The 18794-nt window shown below is 43.2% G+C and overlaps 2 protein-coding genes across 2 annotated transcripts; one reads left to right on the top strand and one right to left on the bottom strand.

Moving 5' to 3' along the window:
- Positions 1–365: 365 nt before the first annotated feature.
- LOC112269526 (protein phosphatase 1 regulatory subunit INH3) lies at positions 366–5864 on the bottom strand. The gene is made up of 2 exons (XM_024456400.1): positions 5430–5864; positions 366–824 (listed from the first exon to the last, which is right to left on the bottom strand). The coding sequence occupies exon 1, from the start codon at positions 5812–5814 to the stop codon at positions 5431–5433; it is 384 nt and encodes a 127-aa protein (XP_024312168.1). The 5' UTR covers positions 5815–5864; the 3' UTR covers positions 366–824; position 5430.
- A 6200-nt stretch (positions 5865–12064) lies between these two features.
- Positions 12065–14599, top strand: LOC100828752. The gene has a single exon (XM_003579792.4). It carries the CDS (start codon positions 12766–12768, stop codon positions 14404–14406), a length of 1641 nt encoding a protein of 546 aa, XP_003579840.1. The 5' UTR covers positions 12065–12765; the 3' UTR covers positions 14407–14599.
- The last annotated feature ends 4195 nt before the right edge of the window (positions 14600–18794 follow it).

Genomic DNA, 18794 nt, shown 5'->3' with positions numbered 1-18794 from the left:
TCCCAAGAGACTTTATTGTCCAGACACCAAAGCCTACTATCACTCGAGTTAATCCTCAGATTGTTAAACACTCAGCCCAGCCAACGAAGCCCAATAATGCTCAGAACTTCGAAAGCACCTTCCGCTTCATAAGGCCCAAATTATGCTGCTTCCTTCTTCCTCCAATCGGAATGATGCTTCATTCCTAATCTATATGGCAAATGGCAGCATGGGCGGTTTCTCTAAAGGTGGAACAAACTGAACTCTTATATAAACTAGTTTTACCTCAAAAAGAAAAGGTCCATTCTGTCTAGGCTTGCTTGTCTAGTGATAATCTATACTACTAGCTAACAAAACCCATTTTTAAGTAACAGCATGCTTGCAGATTGACAGGAAATTCACATGAAACAATTTGTATTTTCTTTACAGTACAACTCACATAAAACTCATGAGGACCAAAGTTGTCCTTTTGTAATATGTAATTGCAAACGCATCTTTCGAACCTTGCAGCAACAAACCGAAGAAACTCAAAGTAGATCGCAAAATTCTATGGCCATTCAATTGGAACCTATTAAGCACCAAAGATTAAACTTGAGGAAGATGCTCACCAAAGAAAACCACATGATGCAAACAATGATCACAGTAGATTCCATCAAAGCCTCTGCATCAGACTGCGTACAATTTTCCTAAGAAGATTGACATGCTTTTGAGATCATCTATAATAGCCACAAGATTTTTCAGGGCATGAGTTTTAGCATGTTTGATGCTCCTATGTCCTTCACATTTGCTCCCAGAAGGTGGATACGATATGCCCCTTGATCATTACTACTCGCCAAATATTTTACCTGCAAGTGCAAAAATAACATAAAAATCCTTTTCTGCAGAAAACCATGAAAGAAGCTAGCGGTTAATATTCCTTCACTTCAAACCATAGCGGAACAAAAACATAGCAACAAAAACTTCAAATAGAGAATTCAGCATGTGTGTTAATAGTGATATCAAGGACTACTGAGCATGCACAACACATCAAGTCTTAACATGGGAGAGGGGATACTCCACAAACCTTATGATTCAAGCAAGCAACTAAAGTCATCTTTGAAATAATTGGAACCGAGTCTAGTAAATTCTGTCAGAGAAGCCTTGAACCACCCATATCATCTCAGTTTACAGAAATACAAAGTGATGCACCACCTCTGGTGTGTCTAAAAGATGTTTGGGAGGTATGATGCTACGACATGATGGAAGAGCTTGTCCTAGACAAGTATGATCATATCAGAATACAGCATCAAGTTGAACTAATGCAATATATAATGTAAAGAACCTATCTGTCACAGGCATACATCCCTATAGGGGGCGCAGCGCTAGGTATCCAAATAATGGACGATATCCCATTAGCAACTTCTAAATTAGTAAGGCAAGAGATTAGACAGGAATATTGAGATCGATATGGTTTGTTAGGAAGTAGAGATTAGTTTCTTAGGTGTCAAGTTGAGTCTTCCCTATAAAAGGGCCACCTGTAACTGTTACGAGACAGTCAAGAATAAATCAGTCAGTTATCCCTTCCACTTCCTCCCTGCCCTTGAGGTGCGGCTACCTTCATGGAGCTGCCGCACCTCTTGGATCCAGGGTTACCCCGTACAGGCCCTAGAGCTATTATCACTCATGTCATGAACCTAATCCATGACGTGTCTTGCATGATTGCTTCTCAGTTTCTTATACCAAACAAAACTAGAGGTTATGGGAAATAACCTTTCACTGCTGGGTTCATTTGCTCAAAAGTAAAGAAAAAGTTTCATAAAAAAGAGAACTGTGAATGTAGACTGCAATATTGTGTGTGCTTGCCAACTGTTCTGAAAAATTATGTCCATGTGAAGTACAGAAGAAAAAACTGTGTAACCTTATAGCTACTATATGTTAGACCTTCATCCCTGTTTTTTTTTTGTAGAGAACACAGAGGGCCATATTTTTCCACAAAATCTTCCATGTGTGCATATCGTTTAATAATCTACATGTACAGATTACTTTTTTTTATCTTGCAAATGCAACAAAAATAATCCACACTCCCTCTTCGATCATGCTTAAGTCATGTATGTCACGGTCTTCTTGTTTCAACAAAAGAGTTGTTAACAAAAATAGTGCAATCAGATAAAAAATATGTACCCACATATCAATTAACAAAAATAGTGCAATCAGATAACAGGATAGCATTAAGAACACATGAACATAAACATATTGAATATTTTCACCAAAAACATGAAAAGATCTAAAACTACTTCCTCCGTCCAACAAAGGATGTCTCAACTCTGACTAAATTTGAATGCATCTATACATCCAAATTTTGACAAACTTGAGACATCTTTTGTTGGACAGAGGGAGTAGTATACTTCTAAACAGAAAAGGTGGTACCAAAATTATTCCGTCAGGCAAGAATACAGCAGACTTGTCTATGAACAGAAACACAATATAGGTTCTAATCTACTAACACGTACAGCATACCACACACAATCATCTCACACATGTGTAATAAAGAATAAAGAATTAGTTAATAAGAATAAATTTGAAAATATATTAAAATTTCAGGTTATGGAGGGACCTCGGACTAGCAGAAGAATTGCCATTTGCTCGAGACCAGGCTCGTAAATGGTATATGTGGGCCGTTGCTGCCCTCGAACACGGCTTAGCATTCTCCAAGTATAAATCGGAGGTCACTAAAGAGATTTCATTCATCTATGTTGATGATATCTTTGACCTTGCTGGTCCAGTAGATAAACTGTCCTTGTTCACAGATAAAAGGTCCATGAAAGCTACTCACGTATATTCAAATAGATCATGCACCAAGATTTAAAAAATCAAAATTAATTTTCTAGACGATCATTTTCACCATTATTTCAAGAGGTGTCACTTAATCAGGCAAGAATGGTCCAAGTAATGTACACTTATGGCAAAAAGAGCTTCCAATTCTTAAGGAGTACACAAGTTCATTTAATCAGGCAAGAAAGGTTCAACTTCTTTTCCTTCGTGTGTGTATGCTGTTAAGTTATCTAATAGCAATATCGTGTCCGTAAGCATACGTACAAATGATCTACTGCGATCCCATCATAAGAAAAAAATTAAGGTGATGTAGAATTTCAAAAGGTCATATGCTATATACCCATCTGCATAATGTTGATTCCTGTATTTACAAAGTTACACTGAAGAAAACTGTTGCAACTTGTAGACACCTAACTGCACACCATTTCATATTAGAAGTCACAGCGAGAAGATGTTGGCTGTCAAGTGCTCGGGAAATTGGGAGATTAGAGGAAGATCGCACACCCCCACATGACATTGGAAGTTGAAACTTGCAACCAGGATTGTATCGCAAACAGGCGCAGGGTGATCAATGGTACAGGGGCCCCCAAAATATGGCCCCCCGTATTTTCCTAATTACTATTAATAAGCACTAATCTCTGATGTTTAAAGTTGTTAAATGTTAATTTGTTAAGTTGTTCATTTTATCCTCATGCATATTCAGTATTCTTGAGTTTTAAACACATTTTTTATTTTGTATTTACCTATTTATTATCCATCGGCATGGTGTTTTTCCATGCCTTCTGGAAATACTAGAATACCTCTTTTCTATAAAGATATTAGAAAACATGAATTCTTTCACTAATGCAAACTTACTGTATATAATTTTACTGACATATTGACTGTTGCAGTGAATATGGCATTGTGTGAGAGAAAAGGAACTTTTCCCAATTAGATCTGGCCCAAGAAGATAGAGAACTCAGCCCCGAAAAGAGGGAGCTTTGGAAAATGATGAAGACCAAATTGCTTGGTTTGGCTGCGGCAGACAGGATTCGGTGGAGGCAAATGTCCCGGATCACTTGGATAAAAGAAGGGGATGCCAACACAAAGCTATTCCACCTCACGGCCAACGGCCAGAGACAAAAACAAACCATATTCCTATGTTGCAGGGGCAGTGCGTCGAAGTTTTGTGATCAGCAATCTAAAGCGCAAATTCTGTTGGATCATTTCAAGAGCTTGTTAGGATCGAGTGTGACCAGGAACATCTCTTTCAAGGGAAGTGCTTCTATGCTCCTAAACTTTTTTAGCACGAATACCAAAGCATCTGTCAATACTTACATTAAGGGCAGAGTAGTAAACTTAGAGGGCCCAGGTATCCAGCCCATATCCAGATTCCAAACTAACACACCTCCTGCGGCTTCCTCCCAAACCCCCAACGATCTCAGTCAGGCGCCCCTCACAGCCGTTGTTGCCCCCACCTCTGCCTCCAATGTTACCGCCGTCCCTGGCTAGCCTATGGCCGGCTCCAGGTCCAAACTGACGCCACCGTAGTTTTCCCTGTGTGGCTGTGCATCGTGATACCCAGCCATGCATCGTAATTGCACTCCTATGTTGCAGCAGGTCAGGAGCTAATGGCCATATATACATGCATGATGAGATGGAGCTACTTAAGCGGCCGTTCATCAATCAAGACCGCCGTCTGAAACCTGGATTCTGATATTCCTCTATCTATATTACACATCAATCATAAGAATTCAAACTTCCAACGAAACTGACTTCCTCCGATTCTCACTCTGTCAACAGGGGAAAATCCGCCTTGTTATTCTCAATGGCCTGCCTATTTATTCTCGATACTATTTGAGTTTTCCTGGCCATGCCCTATTTTTTATCATTGGCTTTACTTCATGTCAGCCATCTATCTGTTTCAATCTACTCAAGCCACCTCTGGACTCACGCGCCCTGCACCTTGGCGAGCTTCCAGCGGGACTTTGCTCGGCACCATCAGTTTAAGATCGAGGAAGTGGAGGGAGGTGAAGAGCTCGTTTGACATGGGGCTCAGCAGCAGGAGGAAGTGGAGGGAGCTGAAGAGCTCGCAGAATCCCATAGCAGTGGCCGTCACGGCTTCATGTCAACCCGAACACAGTGCCGATCGTGGCGCTGCGGTGGACATGGAGAAAGAAGGACTTGGCAGAGAGTCCTCTCCCTTGTAACGAGTGGGGGATTCACGTTATAGGGTGTGGGTGAAGTTGCACCCACAAAATTTGGCAATCTCTTTATAATTTTTCAAATTTCATGTGCTTTTTAGTCTATAAATTGATACGGAGTATGATATTTCACACAGGACCTCTAAATTCTCAGATACTGCCCTTCTTGTAGCATCCAAGTTCTAGCATAGTTTTACATAGGAGTATTGCTCAGACAGTAATATTCAGGTTCAGATTTACAAGAAACGATCCTTAGGAAACATATAAATGGAAATATGGAATGTACAGACACAAGATACAGTGCTGATAAACAAAGGCTAACACTATCCCCCTAAAGAATTCTATACGCAGCTACGAAGTATCGCCCCTAAATTGTAATGGTAAACCAAACAAAACTGAAATTTCTACAATCCAGAACAAGAAACTGACGAGCAAGCAAGGATCTCTGACCCGTACCTTATCGAACCGGATCTGAGTGGTGGTGGTCTCTATGGCTGTGGCCATGGCCATGGGAGGAAGAGGAACAGCCGCCCCCGCCGTCGGCCGGCGGATTCCGGTCCGCGTCGTCGTCGTCGTCGTCGCTGCAGTCCTCGTCGAAGGGAACCTCCTTGTGGAAGATGCAGCACTTCTTGGAGCTCTTGCGGCCAAGGGACTCGTTGTCCACGGTACCCTCCTTCCACGACACCTTCTTCTTGGCCCGCCGCTTCAGCCGCAGCAGCACCGTCTCCGGCGGCGGCGGCTGCGCGGCCGCGGGGGCGGAGGAGGAGGAGGTGGAGCGGTCGATCGTCACGGTCGCGGATCCGGATGATGACGACGACGGCGGCGGCCCCCGGGTTGCCATAGCGATCTGCAATTTCCCCTCTTTCCCTTTTTGAATTCTTCTTTTTTTCATTTTTCTTCCCCCTTTGGAAGCTTCCTCCGGTTAATCCACGTGGCAAAACAACGCGAACATGCGTTATGCGAGTAGTATTTGGTTGCCGTCCAGAGCGATTTTGATTATTGATGATACGTTAGATTTAGAGGTAAAATCCAGCAAAAATTTGAGAATATAGTTAACTGCCATGGATGTTTCCCCGAACAAAAAAAAAAGTGCCATGGATGTTAAGGGCATGTCCAAAGCTGGACTCTTCCATAGGTGCTTGAGCAGCAGAAAATAAATAAATTATTTTAAAGAAAAAGATAAGCGTCGAGCTCTTCAATGCAGAGCGCTTATTTGAGACGCTTGAGAAAGGCTTGGGTTGTTCTCAACGGAAAAAATGGTGGAACGCCTGATGCAAATTCTTTTAGGCGACACTAAGGACCCGTTTGGAAGGCGGGATACCAAAAACATAGAAATAAAAAAAATATAGAAATTCACATGACATGCATGAAATTCCATGAGAATTGAAAACATAGGATTTGAATAGAAAAATCATTTGGAACGCATGAACCAAAATTATAATCAGGATATGGTCGCATTGATTAGTTATGTAACCACGAGCACAGCCATCCATCATCGGTTGGGCACACCGCCGCATCCACGATTTTGTTTCCCATACCATCAGTTTCATAGGAAGTAGCAGCAGAGAGCTTCGTGTATGCAAAAAAATGAGATCTGGATGGATGTTTTCTTTCAGGTGAAATCATGGTGTTGCTACAGTGTTTTACAGGAATGGAAACTTTCCTTTCCTTTGTCCCAACTTTCAAACGGTCCAAATGATTTATTTTTTCCTGTGAAATTCCTTTCTTTGTAGAAATCCTGTAGGAATCCTTTGTTCCAAAAGAGAATTCCTGGAATCAGCTGGGATTTGAACCTGACGGCCGGGAATTGTTTCCCTAGCGCCCATGTGAAACGGCATGTTGGACGTGGCCTAATTGCCCGTGTAACCTATATATTCATTTAGCACGTAACCACCCGATGCTTAGCTAACAGGATATACATAGTGACCACCACCTACGCATCCCTCCATGACACGATCGAGTTTCACACGTGAACCAATCGATAATTCCAGGGCGCAAGGCTTGTTTGCATTAGCTTCCCTCTCATGAAGAGCATTCTCAACACGAACCCTGCCAATCAAATGTGAGTCATTGGCATCAGTCCATGCCAAGAGAGCCAATCGGATTCCCGCCCGCAGCGATGAAGAACACGTACTCCTTCCAATATTAAATTCTTGTCTCAATTTTGTCTAAATATAGATGTATCTATTTTCTAAAAACGTCTAGATACATTTCATACTTCGACGACAGTTCAGGATACTTGTGCTCATCTCCGGTGAATCTGGCATGTCGCCAGTTTTTTTTTTTTAGGGGGGCACCGTCGCCAGTTTGGCCAACAGAATTTAGATCGGTCACATGGGCCATTTAATTTTTATTTCTACCTCAACTACCCAGAACTTGGGCCAATTCAAAAGAAATGGCACATGTCAATCCTAACTGGCCCAGCAACTCTACCCGACATGAGCCAAAATCGATGAGCTCATATGGCCCACCTAACATCACCTAAACCGGTCCATCAAACAACCAAGCTTCTACCATATACTGGGCCATAAGACGTCCATGTTTTCCGCATTTATATTGATTTCTTTACACAACCTCGCCCGGCCCACCTGCCCCGACTTTGTGGCCTTGCTCGCTGGCCACTGCCAGGATAACAGCCGCAGAGATACCCAGGCCCAAACTCCGTGTCTCTCAATTTGCGGCATCCGGCGGCAAGTAGGAATACAATTGCACACGGCGGGCTGGTCCAATAAGGCCTGTCGTGATTTATTTATTTTATTTTCCATTTTTTTAACTTGTGAAATATAAATGAGCATTTTTGTTCAACCGCGAGAAAAATGTATATGTTCTTCAGAAAAAATAATATCCAAGTATATCATAAAAAGAATCATGTCCGTCCTTGTGAGAAAGTGGAAAATGTATTTAAAATATAAAAAAGGAAAAGAACTAAGAAGAAAAGCAAAAAAAAAGAGAAAAGAATACTGCAGGAGCTATAACATCAAACTATCTAAACATGATTTATCCGGCAGCGCCCCTGTTTGCCGCAAAGAACGACCAATAATTGCCCTTGATAAAATAATGATAAGTTCTATCAAATTATGTTAAACTTGGTTATATCATTTCAAGTTTGATTGTCACTCGGGGACTCCTCCCCTTTTCGAGAAAAATAAGGAAAAAAATATTGTCACTTTGCTGTTAGATTTTTTTTACACCGTTCAGCCAAGACGATATCAGATAAAAGTTCTATGGAGAGTCTTCTGCATTGTAATTAGTTGATTCTCTGTGATGATTAGCTAATTCATTGATGTTATGTGACACCAATGCTAATGACGTACGGAGTAGCTTCGTTCTTGAGTGTAGTAAAGTTTTGAAAAACAGAAATAATTTATGATAATTTAATGGCTGCACTTCCAAGCCGTCCGCTAGAGTAAGTTGCTATGCCATTCTGATAAAATCTTACATCAGTTATGGTGGAAGTTTAGGTTAGGTTTTTTTTATAAAACCAATAACAAAGATCAACTATAAAGTTGTAGATTAGTAAAGAAACATGGCATGTTGGCTTCCTCAATAAGTTCCTATTTTTCTAGTAAAATGGACTCTAAAGGTGGCATGTCAAGTAAAACTGTGAGCATATGTAGTGCTCCTGTCTCTACATTGCCGTAAAACAGAAAACCGTCCCTTCATAAAATTGGAAAGAAATAGCTGAAATTTAGTGAAACCAGAGTGAAATTTTATTGGAATCGGAATTTAGTAACATTTGAAATTTTAAATAATGTTTCATTCTAGTTTTACTTTGGTGTTGCTCCCTGTTTCACAACCGAAATGAAACGTTAAAAAAAATTAAAAAAATAGTTTTGGAAGGGGCCTCACGGTTACAATATCTTTTTTCCATAGAAGTCCATCTTCAAACCAAAATGCCGTTGATCATCAGGTTACTGCTATTATCCAAATCCTGCTTTGGAGGGTAGTACTACTAAAGAAGTGTCGATATAATATTACCATGAGGAATAAACCCGTGCACAGAGTAATGGGATAAATCCAAGCGGGTGAATATGGCCACGTTTGGTCTGGACGGAATGGAATTCTTTGCTTGGATGGATTGAGATTCGAGACGCGTCTGCTAGTTAATTGACTGCTGTCCGATCCATCCATCCCTCTTTCTTAATCTCCCTTTCGAATCGTGCGTTCCCGTTTGTCCTCATCTCCCAAATTCCATTTGCCTTTGGATTTTTGCTCACAACCATGCGTCCATCAAAGATTCCTCTGTAATTCTCTGCTTGCTTGCTTGATTAGTCTCTGCACTGGACCGCCGCCCAACATTCCCTGTGCACTTGTTTTTATCCTCTGGTTTATTAAAATAACATATGCACGAGCGATGACGTGTCAATTATGGTGTGAATTAACAACGTGCTGAAATATGTGCAGTAGCCAAAAGGAATAAACGTGACCCTAGAAAGCAAACAGTAAAGTACAACCTCTCACTGTTCGTCTCATCAAACATGCAACATCCAGATGACCGACGAATGTTTGCTTGTAATATTCATATGATGTGATAGCTTAGCACGAATATCGACAACCTCTGCTAAGTTTAATTTGACCAACGACTAGTGGAATCGACCTAATTCGCTAGCTAGCTTGGAGGATCATGCGAAACTTTGGATACCAGAATTCCAGCCGTGAATTCATGCTAACATCGAACTGATTCTTCTTATGGATGACTTCGAAAGGTTTTAAAAGCAGGGGAAATCACATCACACAACTATTTTCCGGCATTTGCCGAAACACACCGTGGAATTGTGTCTTTGCTCAGTTCTATTACAGTTTTGTGGTCATTTGACACAACACACCGCATAGCGTAAAACGGAAAATTTGACTCTCACTTTTTTCTTTGGATGAGTTTTTTTTCCTGAGAGAATGACAGTTTTGAACATTTTTTTAATTTAGCCTCAAGTCGAATCATAACAGTTCACAAAATCATCGGTTTAAAACACAGTCATATATTTCAAATTGAACACCTGTTTAACTCATAAAAGGTTTAACATAACTACCCGCTAGGTATCGTTTCATTGCTGCATTCTGCGGGAAGAGAAAGGGCAAGGGGAGAATAAAATAGAGAAATGAATCAGGGAAAATTCTTGGGGTATTGTGAAAAAAGTGAAACTTTCCATTTTATACCCGGCGGTGTGTTGTGACAAATGACCACGAAAATTGTAATGATATTGGACAAAGACGCAATCTGACGGTGTGTTTCGGCAAAGGCCAAAAAATAATGGTGTTCTGTGACCAATTTTCCCTTAAAAGTAACACTCGCGGGTGACTAAAAATAATTGTTTGTAGGTCAGCGCTAAGCAAACACATCTTGGATCTACGATACTTTTAGATGACATATTCTTCAGGAAAATGCTTAAATCTCCATAACCATTGAATTAATATCTGGATGTTATTTTGCTATTCTATTTTCATCGTTCATCCCGAATCTTAAAGTATAGACCATATCCAATTGCGGAGCAATCAAGTTAATTATGTCTAACTAAAAAAAAATTGAACGACTGAGATAGCACAACCGTACTTTTAAACAAAATCACTTCGCTTGCTCCACACGAAAATAGAAGACATTGAAATCCCAGGAATAGAGTGCAATCATGTACTCCTTCCTTCGTATAAAGATTTTTCGATGTAATGGGTTGCAAGTTCAAACAACCCCGAGATCGAGCCTACTAATCTCTCGTCGTACTAAAACAGAAAGCAGACGAAAATGAGTTAGAAAGTCAAAACCAAAAGGCGCTCCTTTTAATTAGTACCCAGAGAGAACGGGAAGGTGGCACAAGGGTTTGACGTTGGGCCCACTGACATGTGGGACCTGGTGGTCCACAGGTCAGTTGGGATGCCTGGCTTGTCCGACAATATGTAATGCTGCATGGGACAAATATATAATAATTTGTTGCTTTCTTTCTTGTCTAGACCTCAAAAAACAACAAACTTTTATGTAGCTACCTTTTGCATGCATAAAACATCATTAGTTTGCAGATTAGGAGCAAATTTTGTTTTTTAATTAGCTCGAGGGAAAAGAACCCTGGCGACTATCAATATCCTGTCGCTGCCCTTAAGTTGAGTAAACCATTTGAATGATGTTGTAAAAGTAATTGACATTTCACCTAACAGCAAAGAATGTAAAAGAAGTAATACTAGCGTCTTCACCAACCAGTAATAATTTAATAAGTACTCACTCCGATTCTAAATTGTTATCGAAATATTACATGTATCTAGACGGTTTTTAAGAATTGATGCATTCATATTTGAGCTAATTTGAGTCAAGAATTTAGAATCAGCTAGGAAGTAGTTTCTTCGTGGGAGGAAAAACTTGCTACTCCTTCCTTCCACATCTTCTAGGTGAAATGTACAACTGCAAAGTTGGTTTTGTACTCCTACATTCATATACCCCCAGTTTTCTTGTTGCAATAAAGAAACTCCCCTGTTTTCTTGTTGCAATAAAGAAACTAGATTTTTTTTTCTTCAAAAAGAAGGTGCTTTCCAATCTGTGTATCCGAATGATGTAGCAATTATATTATTACTAGGTCTGTTGTAACAAATCAAAGTGCCCAAACCAGAGAAAAAAATGTTCAAGAAAAAAACGTCTCAATTTATACTGCAACTATTACATCAACACGTGCTTGCTGGATCTTGAACTCAGTTTTTTTCTTTGTTCTGGCACCAATAAATTGCAATCAACGAACTAATTATCTCAAAAACTTAAGCTAATGAAGAGATGTGAAGTTTTTTACTCCGTATGACAAATCCAATAGACATTTCTGCAGTGAATATTTGAATTTGGGTAGTCAAAATAATACACCCATCCCAGGGCCCTTTGTGTTGGATCTTGACTATGTGAGGGCCAAAATGGCAAAGGGGTCCGGCGTGTTGCAGTAAGTTTACTTGCCCCAAAGTCCACCTGCCCTTTTCTTTCAAACAATGCAACTGCTACCCTCCCAACTGCGCCGTACACTCTGCCTGCTGCTCCACTGACACGCGGACCAAAACCGCACAGGTCAGCTCCTGGCCCCACCCGTCAGCGCCAGGAGAGAAGATTAATCAATACGAAAAGGTGCCGGAAAAGTTACCCCATATCCAACCACTGCACCACTCACTGGCAGCTCACTCGCTCCGAGCTGAGCTGAGCTGAGCTGAGAGGGGAGGCAGCTCGTTGGCTCGCTTTTGTTGGTTTGCCACGCTCCAATTTATGGCGATTTAATGCCTCCAGCGAGGAGGAGTTGGAGCAGCATCAATGGCCATGGATGCAGTCGCTACTGCTGCCCAAATCTAAATCTACAATCGTCTTCTTCTCCATCTCAGATGAGAAACAAACCCCATCGCTCTCTCCTCTCCTAGCTCGCTCGCTCGCTCGCTAGCTTTCCCTGGAACACCGCCCGAGGATTTCTTTTTTGGTCTCTTTTCCTCCCTTTTTTTTTCTTCCTTCCTTTCTTTTCGTTAATGGCCGGTGGCAAGTAGTACCAGTACTGTCTCGACGTGTTGACATCTCTGCTCTCTGGCTCTCTGCTCCGCCATTAATTCCTCGTCGTCTCATCCTGTCCGTGTTCCCGTGCTCTGGTAGCGAGAGGGGCACGAGATCGGAGTGTTTGAAATTCAAACCGTCCGGCTTCGGCCGGTTTGTTAATTTCTCGATTTGGGCTGCCCCATTGGATTCTTGTTTTAGCTGGATTCGCTGCAGGGTTGACGCCCGCGGCCCGGGCTTTCCGAGCGAGATTCCTTTTCGCATTTTTGGTACGCAAGGTGCTCGAGGAAAGGTTTGCGTGCCATGGGGGCCGAGCCGCTCGTGCACAAGGTGCTGTCCATGGCGGCGACCTCGTCGTCGTCGAAGAAGACGAAGCCGGCGGCTGCGGGGGAGGAGGAGCAGGGCAGGGTGGGCATCCTGTCGTTCGAGGTGGCCAACGCCATGTCGCGCGCCGCCAACCTCCACCGGTCGCTGTCCGACGGCGAGGCGGCGCGGCTGCTGGGCCCGCTCTGCCTGGGCTCCAGCGCCGTGCGCGCCCTCGTCCCCGGCGACGACGCGCGGCTCCTGGCGCTCGCCCTCGCCGAGAAGCTCGACGCGCTCAACCGCGTCGCCGCCGTCGCCTCCCGCCTCGGCCGCCAGCGCTGCACGCTCCCGGCGCTCCTGGGATTCGACCACGTCTACGCCGACCTCCTGGCGGGCCGCTCCGACGCCGCCGCCTTCTCCCCGGCCGACTCCGCCGCCGCAGACACCAGGCTCTTCCGCAAGCTCGACCGGCTCGCGTCCGCCACGGCGGCGCTGTACGCGGAGCTGGACGCGGTGGCGGAGCTGGAGCAGGCGGCGCGGAAGCTCCCCGCCGGCGCCGAGGCCCGCCGCGCGCTCGAGCGGCGCCAGCGCCTCCACGACGTGCGCAGGCTGAGGGACGCCTCGCTCTGGAACTGGACCTACGACAGGGCGCTCCTCCTGCTCGCCCGAGCCGTCTGCGCCATCTACCACCGCATCCGCCTCGTCTTCGGCGACCCCATGCTCGGCATCAACCACCTGCTCTCCTCGTCTTCTTCTTCTTCGTCTCCGGCGGCCTCACGCCGCCGGCACCAGCAGCTCTCGGCTACTCCTCCCCACAGTAACCTCAGCGCCAAATCAGGGCCGATTGCCAGAGCGGTCGATGTGGCCACGCCGCCAAGGCCATCCAATTCCAATCTCCGGTCCAATTGCGGGGGGAACATGTTCATGGAGTGCTTGAGCTTGAGCAGCTCCGTGTCATGGAAGGATGGGCTCGAGGATGACTTCCTGGAAGACGACGCCGCCAGCTGTATCAGCACGATCAGGTCAGGGATGCTCGTGCCCTTCAGCGGCGACGCCGCATCCATTCCGGTCGCCAAGAATGCCGGAGGGAGAAGAAATGTGCGGTTTGGTCCCAAGAGCACGGTGACATCGCTGGCCCCGCCGTCTACGATCGGCGGGTCGGCGCTCGCATTGCATTACGCCAACATCATCATCATCATTGAGAAGCTGCTCCAGTACCCACACCTTGTCGGCGAGGAGGCCCGGGATGATCTCTACCAGATGTTGCCGTCCAGCCTGAGGGTGTCACTGAGGAAGAACCTGAGGACCTATGTCAAGAACATGGCCATCTACGACGCGTTCCTAGCGCATGACTGGAGGGAGACAGTTGAGAAGACGCTGTCGTGGCTAGCGCCGATGGCGCACAACATGATGCGGTGGCAGGCCGAGAGGAACTTTGAGCAGCAGCAGATTGTGCTCAAGGGCAATGTCTTGCTCCTGCAGACGCTGTACTTCGCTGACAGGGAAAAGACGGAGGCGGTCATCTGCGAGTTGCTCGTGGGCCTCAACTACATATGCCGGTACGAGCAGCAGCAGAACGCGCTGCTCGACTGCTCCAGCAGTCTCGACTTCGACGATTGTATGGAGTGGCAGCTGCAGTAGATGCAAAGGTCAGGTTTCTGCTTAGTTTGTTCCATAGTGTTACAAGTAATATGAGAAAACAAAAGGGACAGGTGCTTGTGTTTTGGTTTGGATTCCTTTCTCTCCCTCTTTCAGCTTTTGTGCATGAGATCATCTATCTATCTGTTCATACATGAATGAATATAGGATTGCCTAATGCTTTTTCCACCGGAAAGATGTTCAATCTAGTAAAAAGAAATTCAACTGTACATATATCCAATTGTGCATGGACTTTGTTTATCTACACCCTCAAGGGGAAAAAAAGAAAGATGAAATTATCCAAATTGGTAGTGAAGTCACAAAGTTACTACTACTCCAGTATGTTTAGCTGTTGAATTCTAGCAGCATATTGAATGTTCAGACTTGTGAAGTCGGTGTCTTTGTCATTGTTTTTTCCATCAGTATGGGACTTTGCCAAAAGCACATTGACAAAAATCAAAGAATATTGCTATACCACCGCAAAGGTATAACTTTAGGCATTAATTTAAGGGTCTTAAATTGCATCAGGGTACCAGTGGATGTTGATGCTAACCCACTCATCTTAAGGAGCAAATAACAATATCATAAGCTGTGTACCCTAAAGCGGCGTGTTTAGTTGTCTGGTCAATTAGTTCACCTTCTCCTTATCTGAAGGGTTTTCTGATCCACTTTTGCTCAGCGTAGCATAATTTTCTCAAAGCATACCTTATCTGAAAAACAGAGATCAATCATCAGCAGCACAACCTTGCTGCTACAAACACTGACATGAACTGCTGAGTGCTACTCTGCAGCAGGATCCACTTTTTGTTTTCAGAAGAGAACAAGAGGCTGTAGCAAGTTGGTAGAGCATGTGCAGTAAACACTCATTAGCAATCAGTGGAAAATGTAAGTGCTGTTCTTCGCCCTTTTCTTCTGTGGTACTGATGGGGACAATAATGGCCTACAGTCTCACTTGTTTGCCCTAATCTTCAGCTATGTCTTGAGGACCTTTTTTCACACCCTGCACTTGTGATTCCTGTCCTCTTTGCATCATCATTGCATTGTGTGTAATGGTTCTGAATTCAGCACTCCATTGGCTGATCTTGCAATCTGAATTTTCATTCAAACTGATGCCTTTTGGATAATTGCACATTTGCACTGAAGATGCAAACCTGCCATCATCCCATTTGGATATTATCTTTCAAATCAGGCTACTCCCAATTACCATAACTTGCATAACTATCAGCATCATCGTTGAGTCGTAATGAGTGTCATTGATGCATCTGCGCGCCACAAGCGTAATTGTAGGGATATTTGCACAAAAGTTCCAGGTGTGGTTGACCTGTTCATGGCAATGCCTTTTCAGTTACTGAAAATAAGCTGAATGAAAACAAGCTGTGCTGAAAATGTAGGATTGCTGATTGACATCTGAATTTGGCGAAGGGGATCAAGATAGAAAAGAAGCAAATTTGTACAGGCAGCACACTGACCTTGGGAACAGTTACACCGCCCATCGTAGCTTTAGGAGGCTCTTTAGATACCAGTGGTGCTAAAAGGTTTCATCTGAGCCATTTCCAGCTGACAGTTTGGCGCAAAAGGGTCTGTTTGGTTTGAGCCCAAAGTTGCCCTACCAAAAATTTGGTTAGCCAAATAATTGATGATGGTTTTGCTAGCCATGAGTTGGGCAACTTTGACCAAAAAGTTAAACTAAAGTTGGCTATGGAACATTGACTAGCCAAATATTTGGTCACCATCTAAAAAAACACCAAATTTTGATCAATGACCAAAAAATTGGCTTGGTATGTTTTGATAGCAAACCAAACACACCCAAAAAAGACTTACCACATGCATGCAAGAGAGAAGTAAACATGATTAATCCGGTTGCCAAGATTTCTAATCAATTATGCGTGTGGGCAAGGCGATAAAGCATGTGCAGTAAACACCTATATGCAATCAGTAAAAAAATTGCAAGTGATGTTCTTCTACTGATTACCCGCAAAAAGAAAAAAACAAGGATCACTGCCTGAAATGGTTCTGAATTCAGCAAAAAAAAATTGTACTAACTCCGGTCGAAATTACTTGTCAAAATATTACATGTATCTAGACGCTTTTTACACATTGATACATTCGTATTTGGGCAAATTTGAGACAAGTAATACCGGTCGGAGGAAGGGAGTACAAAAAATATATCCGTTTTTGTCTTCACTTTGTGTGATTCGTGAATTTTGTACTGAGATGTTTTAACTTTGCAATAAATTGGCTGTGTGCATCCTTTCGATGCAGAGGCCGGGGAGCCCCCTTTTCGAAAAAAAAAGTGTTCTTCTTCTGTGGTAGTACTACTGATGAGCACAATGATGGCCACCAGCTCTCTTATCTCTGAACTTTTTTTTTCTTCTTCACATCATGCAGTTGCGATTCAACTATGTCTGAAGTGGTTCTGAATTGAATTCAGCAAATCCATTGGTGAATTATCAACAAATGCCGACTGAGTAATGCTACAACCAACCAATAGCCCTGATTAATCATCATTTTAACAATAAATGCATTGTTGTTGATACCAAAATGCTGAAGTTTAGGGAATCAACACATGGCACGATGGACTGAAAATGTGCCAGAAATCAATATACTGGTACTCCGTACTCCGTAGAACTTAATTGCAGTAGACTGTTGTAGTACCAAAAGGTGGTCCGATCACCATTCACGTACGTGCGTGGAGCAAACGTACGGCTGTGATGAACGATCCAGCGTTCCTCTGCCTGATCTGCATGCCACGACTTTTGTTACCAAAAATTTATTTGTATTGGCATTACGTATACGTGCAGCAATTTATTTATTTGTATCGGCAATTTGAAGGTTCCGATGACCTGAATCAAGATAAGCAGCTGCGTTGTGCTGAATCAATCAAGAAATTAGTGTTGGCACAAGGACAGTGGCAGCGGAGTAGTCCCGGTGTCTTTTGGAGAGGCATGCGGAGCTGTCACCCATGTGCTGGCTTTTTGTCTTGATTATGCTCCTTCAAACGCAATCAATCAGCGAGCAGGTATTTCCTCCGTCGTAAAAAGTATCGTCTATTTTGTATTAAGTTAGTACAAATTTTGTATTCAATGGACGGATGAGTAGCTAACAGCTTCACTGCTGCCCAACAGCTCTCGAGAGTTTTGGCTGCGCAGTCTCACTGTCATCCAAGTTCAGTAGCTACATGGGGTTCAGAATTTGTTCTTCTTTATTCCTACAATGTTTCTTGCGAAGCGATTTCTATCTTTGAGAATGATCTTAATTTTTGAACTGCCGTCCGGTCATCAGTGTAATTAAGTGTGTAATTCTTGGGACCACGTACCCATCGGAGTTACTAACTGTAATCATGCATGCACCGTACTACTACGTATGCAATGCATCTGTCGATCACTCAGCTTTTGCTGCGTCTTGACACCTGCATTTCAGTTGGGAGACTCGTTTGAAAATCTTGACACCTGATGACCCCTAGCTAGCTGTCATCACGGGGGCTCATCGTCGTCTCAATGCATCACGGCTGAGAAATTCTCCACCCCAGCACTGGAGACGATAGGCAATCACGCCAGCCATTTTAGCGTTTCAAGGACGGAGGCCTTGAGCCAGACATTTTTGAACTTTTCCACGGCTGCTCAACGACCCGTACTAATGTGGTTAGGACTAAACTGTGTAGTTCTATAAAATTACAAGTTTAAAACTATGTTAACACACCTCTAATAACTAATAGGACCATGGATGTACACCCAAACAGTTTTTTAAGGAGTAAAATACATCAGTTTCTCATGCAAGATGATACTGGAAAAAACTTACGGTACGTGACCTCACAGGTCATTTTTTTTACAGTGAAACCTCACAGTCCAGCTTCTAAAATTACTGAAATTTAATAAATCCAGAATAAACGAAAATACAGTTTTTTTCGCGAAAAAATATTGAATGGTGACCGTGCGGCCGCCCTAGGCCCATGAAATCAAAGGGGGCCGGATATGTATGTCTAGGCCTACTTATATGTATTGTGTTCTCTAGACTGTTATGCTATTGGGCCTGGCCGGCTAGCCCATATACAGGCTTTAGGCGTTTTTCTCGTCAACTGTAGATGATGTCAAAAGTCAATAGTGACTACACCTTCTATAGATGTTCTAGACATCTCTTGTGAAGGTCGGTTGAGCGTGGCAAATACACCTTTCATTCATCCCAAATAACGAATTTGAGTATCGAGGAAATCAAGGAAAGATTTATCCTAAGATGGACACTGAAATATATGAGTTTTATTCCCGAGTAAATTTCCTGTAAGACCAATTGTAGTGCAGCGTTAAAAGTAGAGGTGCAATTAAGAATCGATTAGGCAATGAATAATGAAGACTTAGAAATGTGAACAAAGCCCAAAAATGATTTTTTCATTTCCT

Source organism: Brachypodium distachyon, chromosome 5, assembly GCF_000005505.3.
Source record: "Brachypodium distachyon strain Bd21 chromosome 5, Brachypodium_distachyon_v3.0, whole genome shotgun sequence".
NCBI classification, from domain to species: domain Eukaryota; kingdom Viridiplantae; phylum Streptophyta; class Magnoliopsida; order Poales; family Poaceae; genus Brachypodium; species Brachypodium distachyon.
This window is presented reverse-complemented; position numbering and strand designations above follow the sequence as displayed.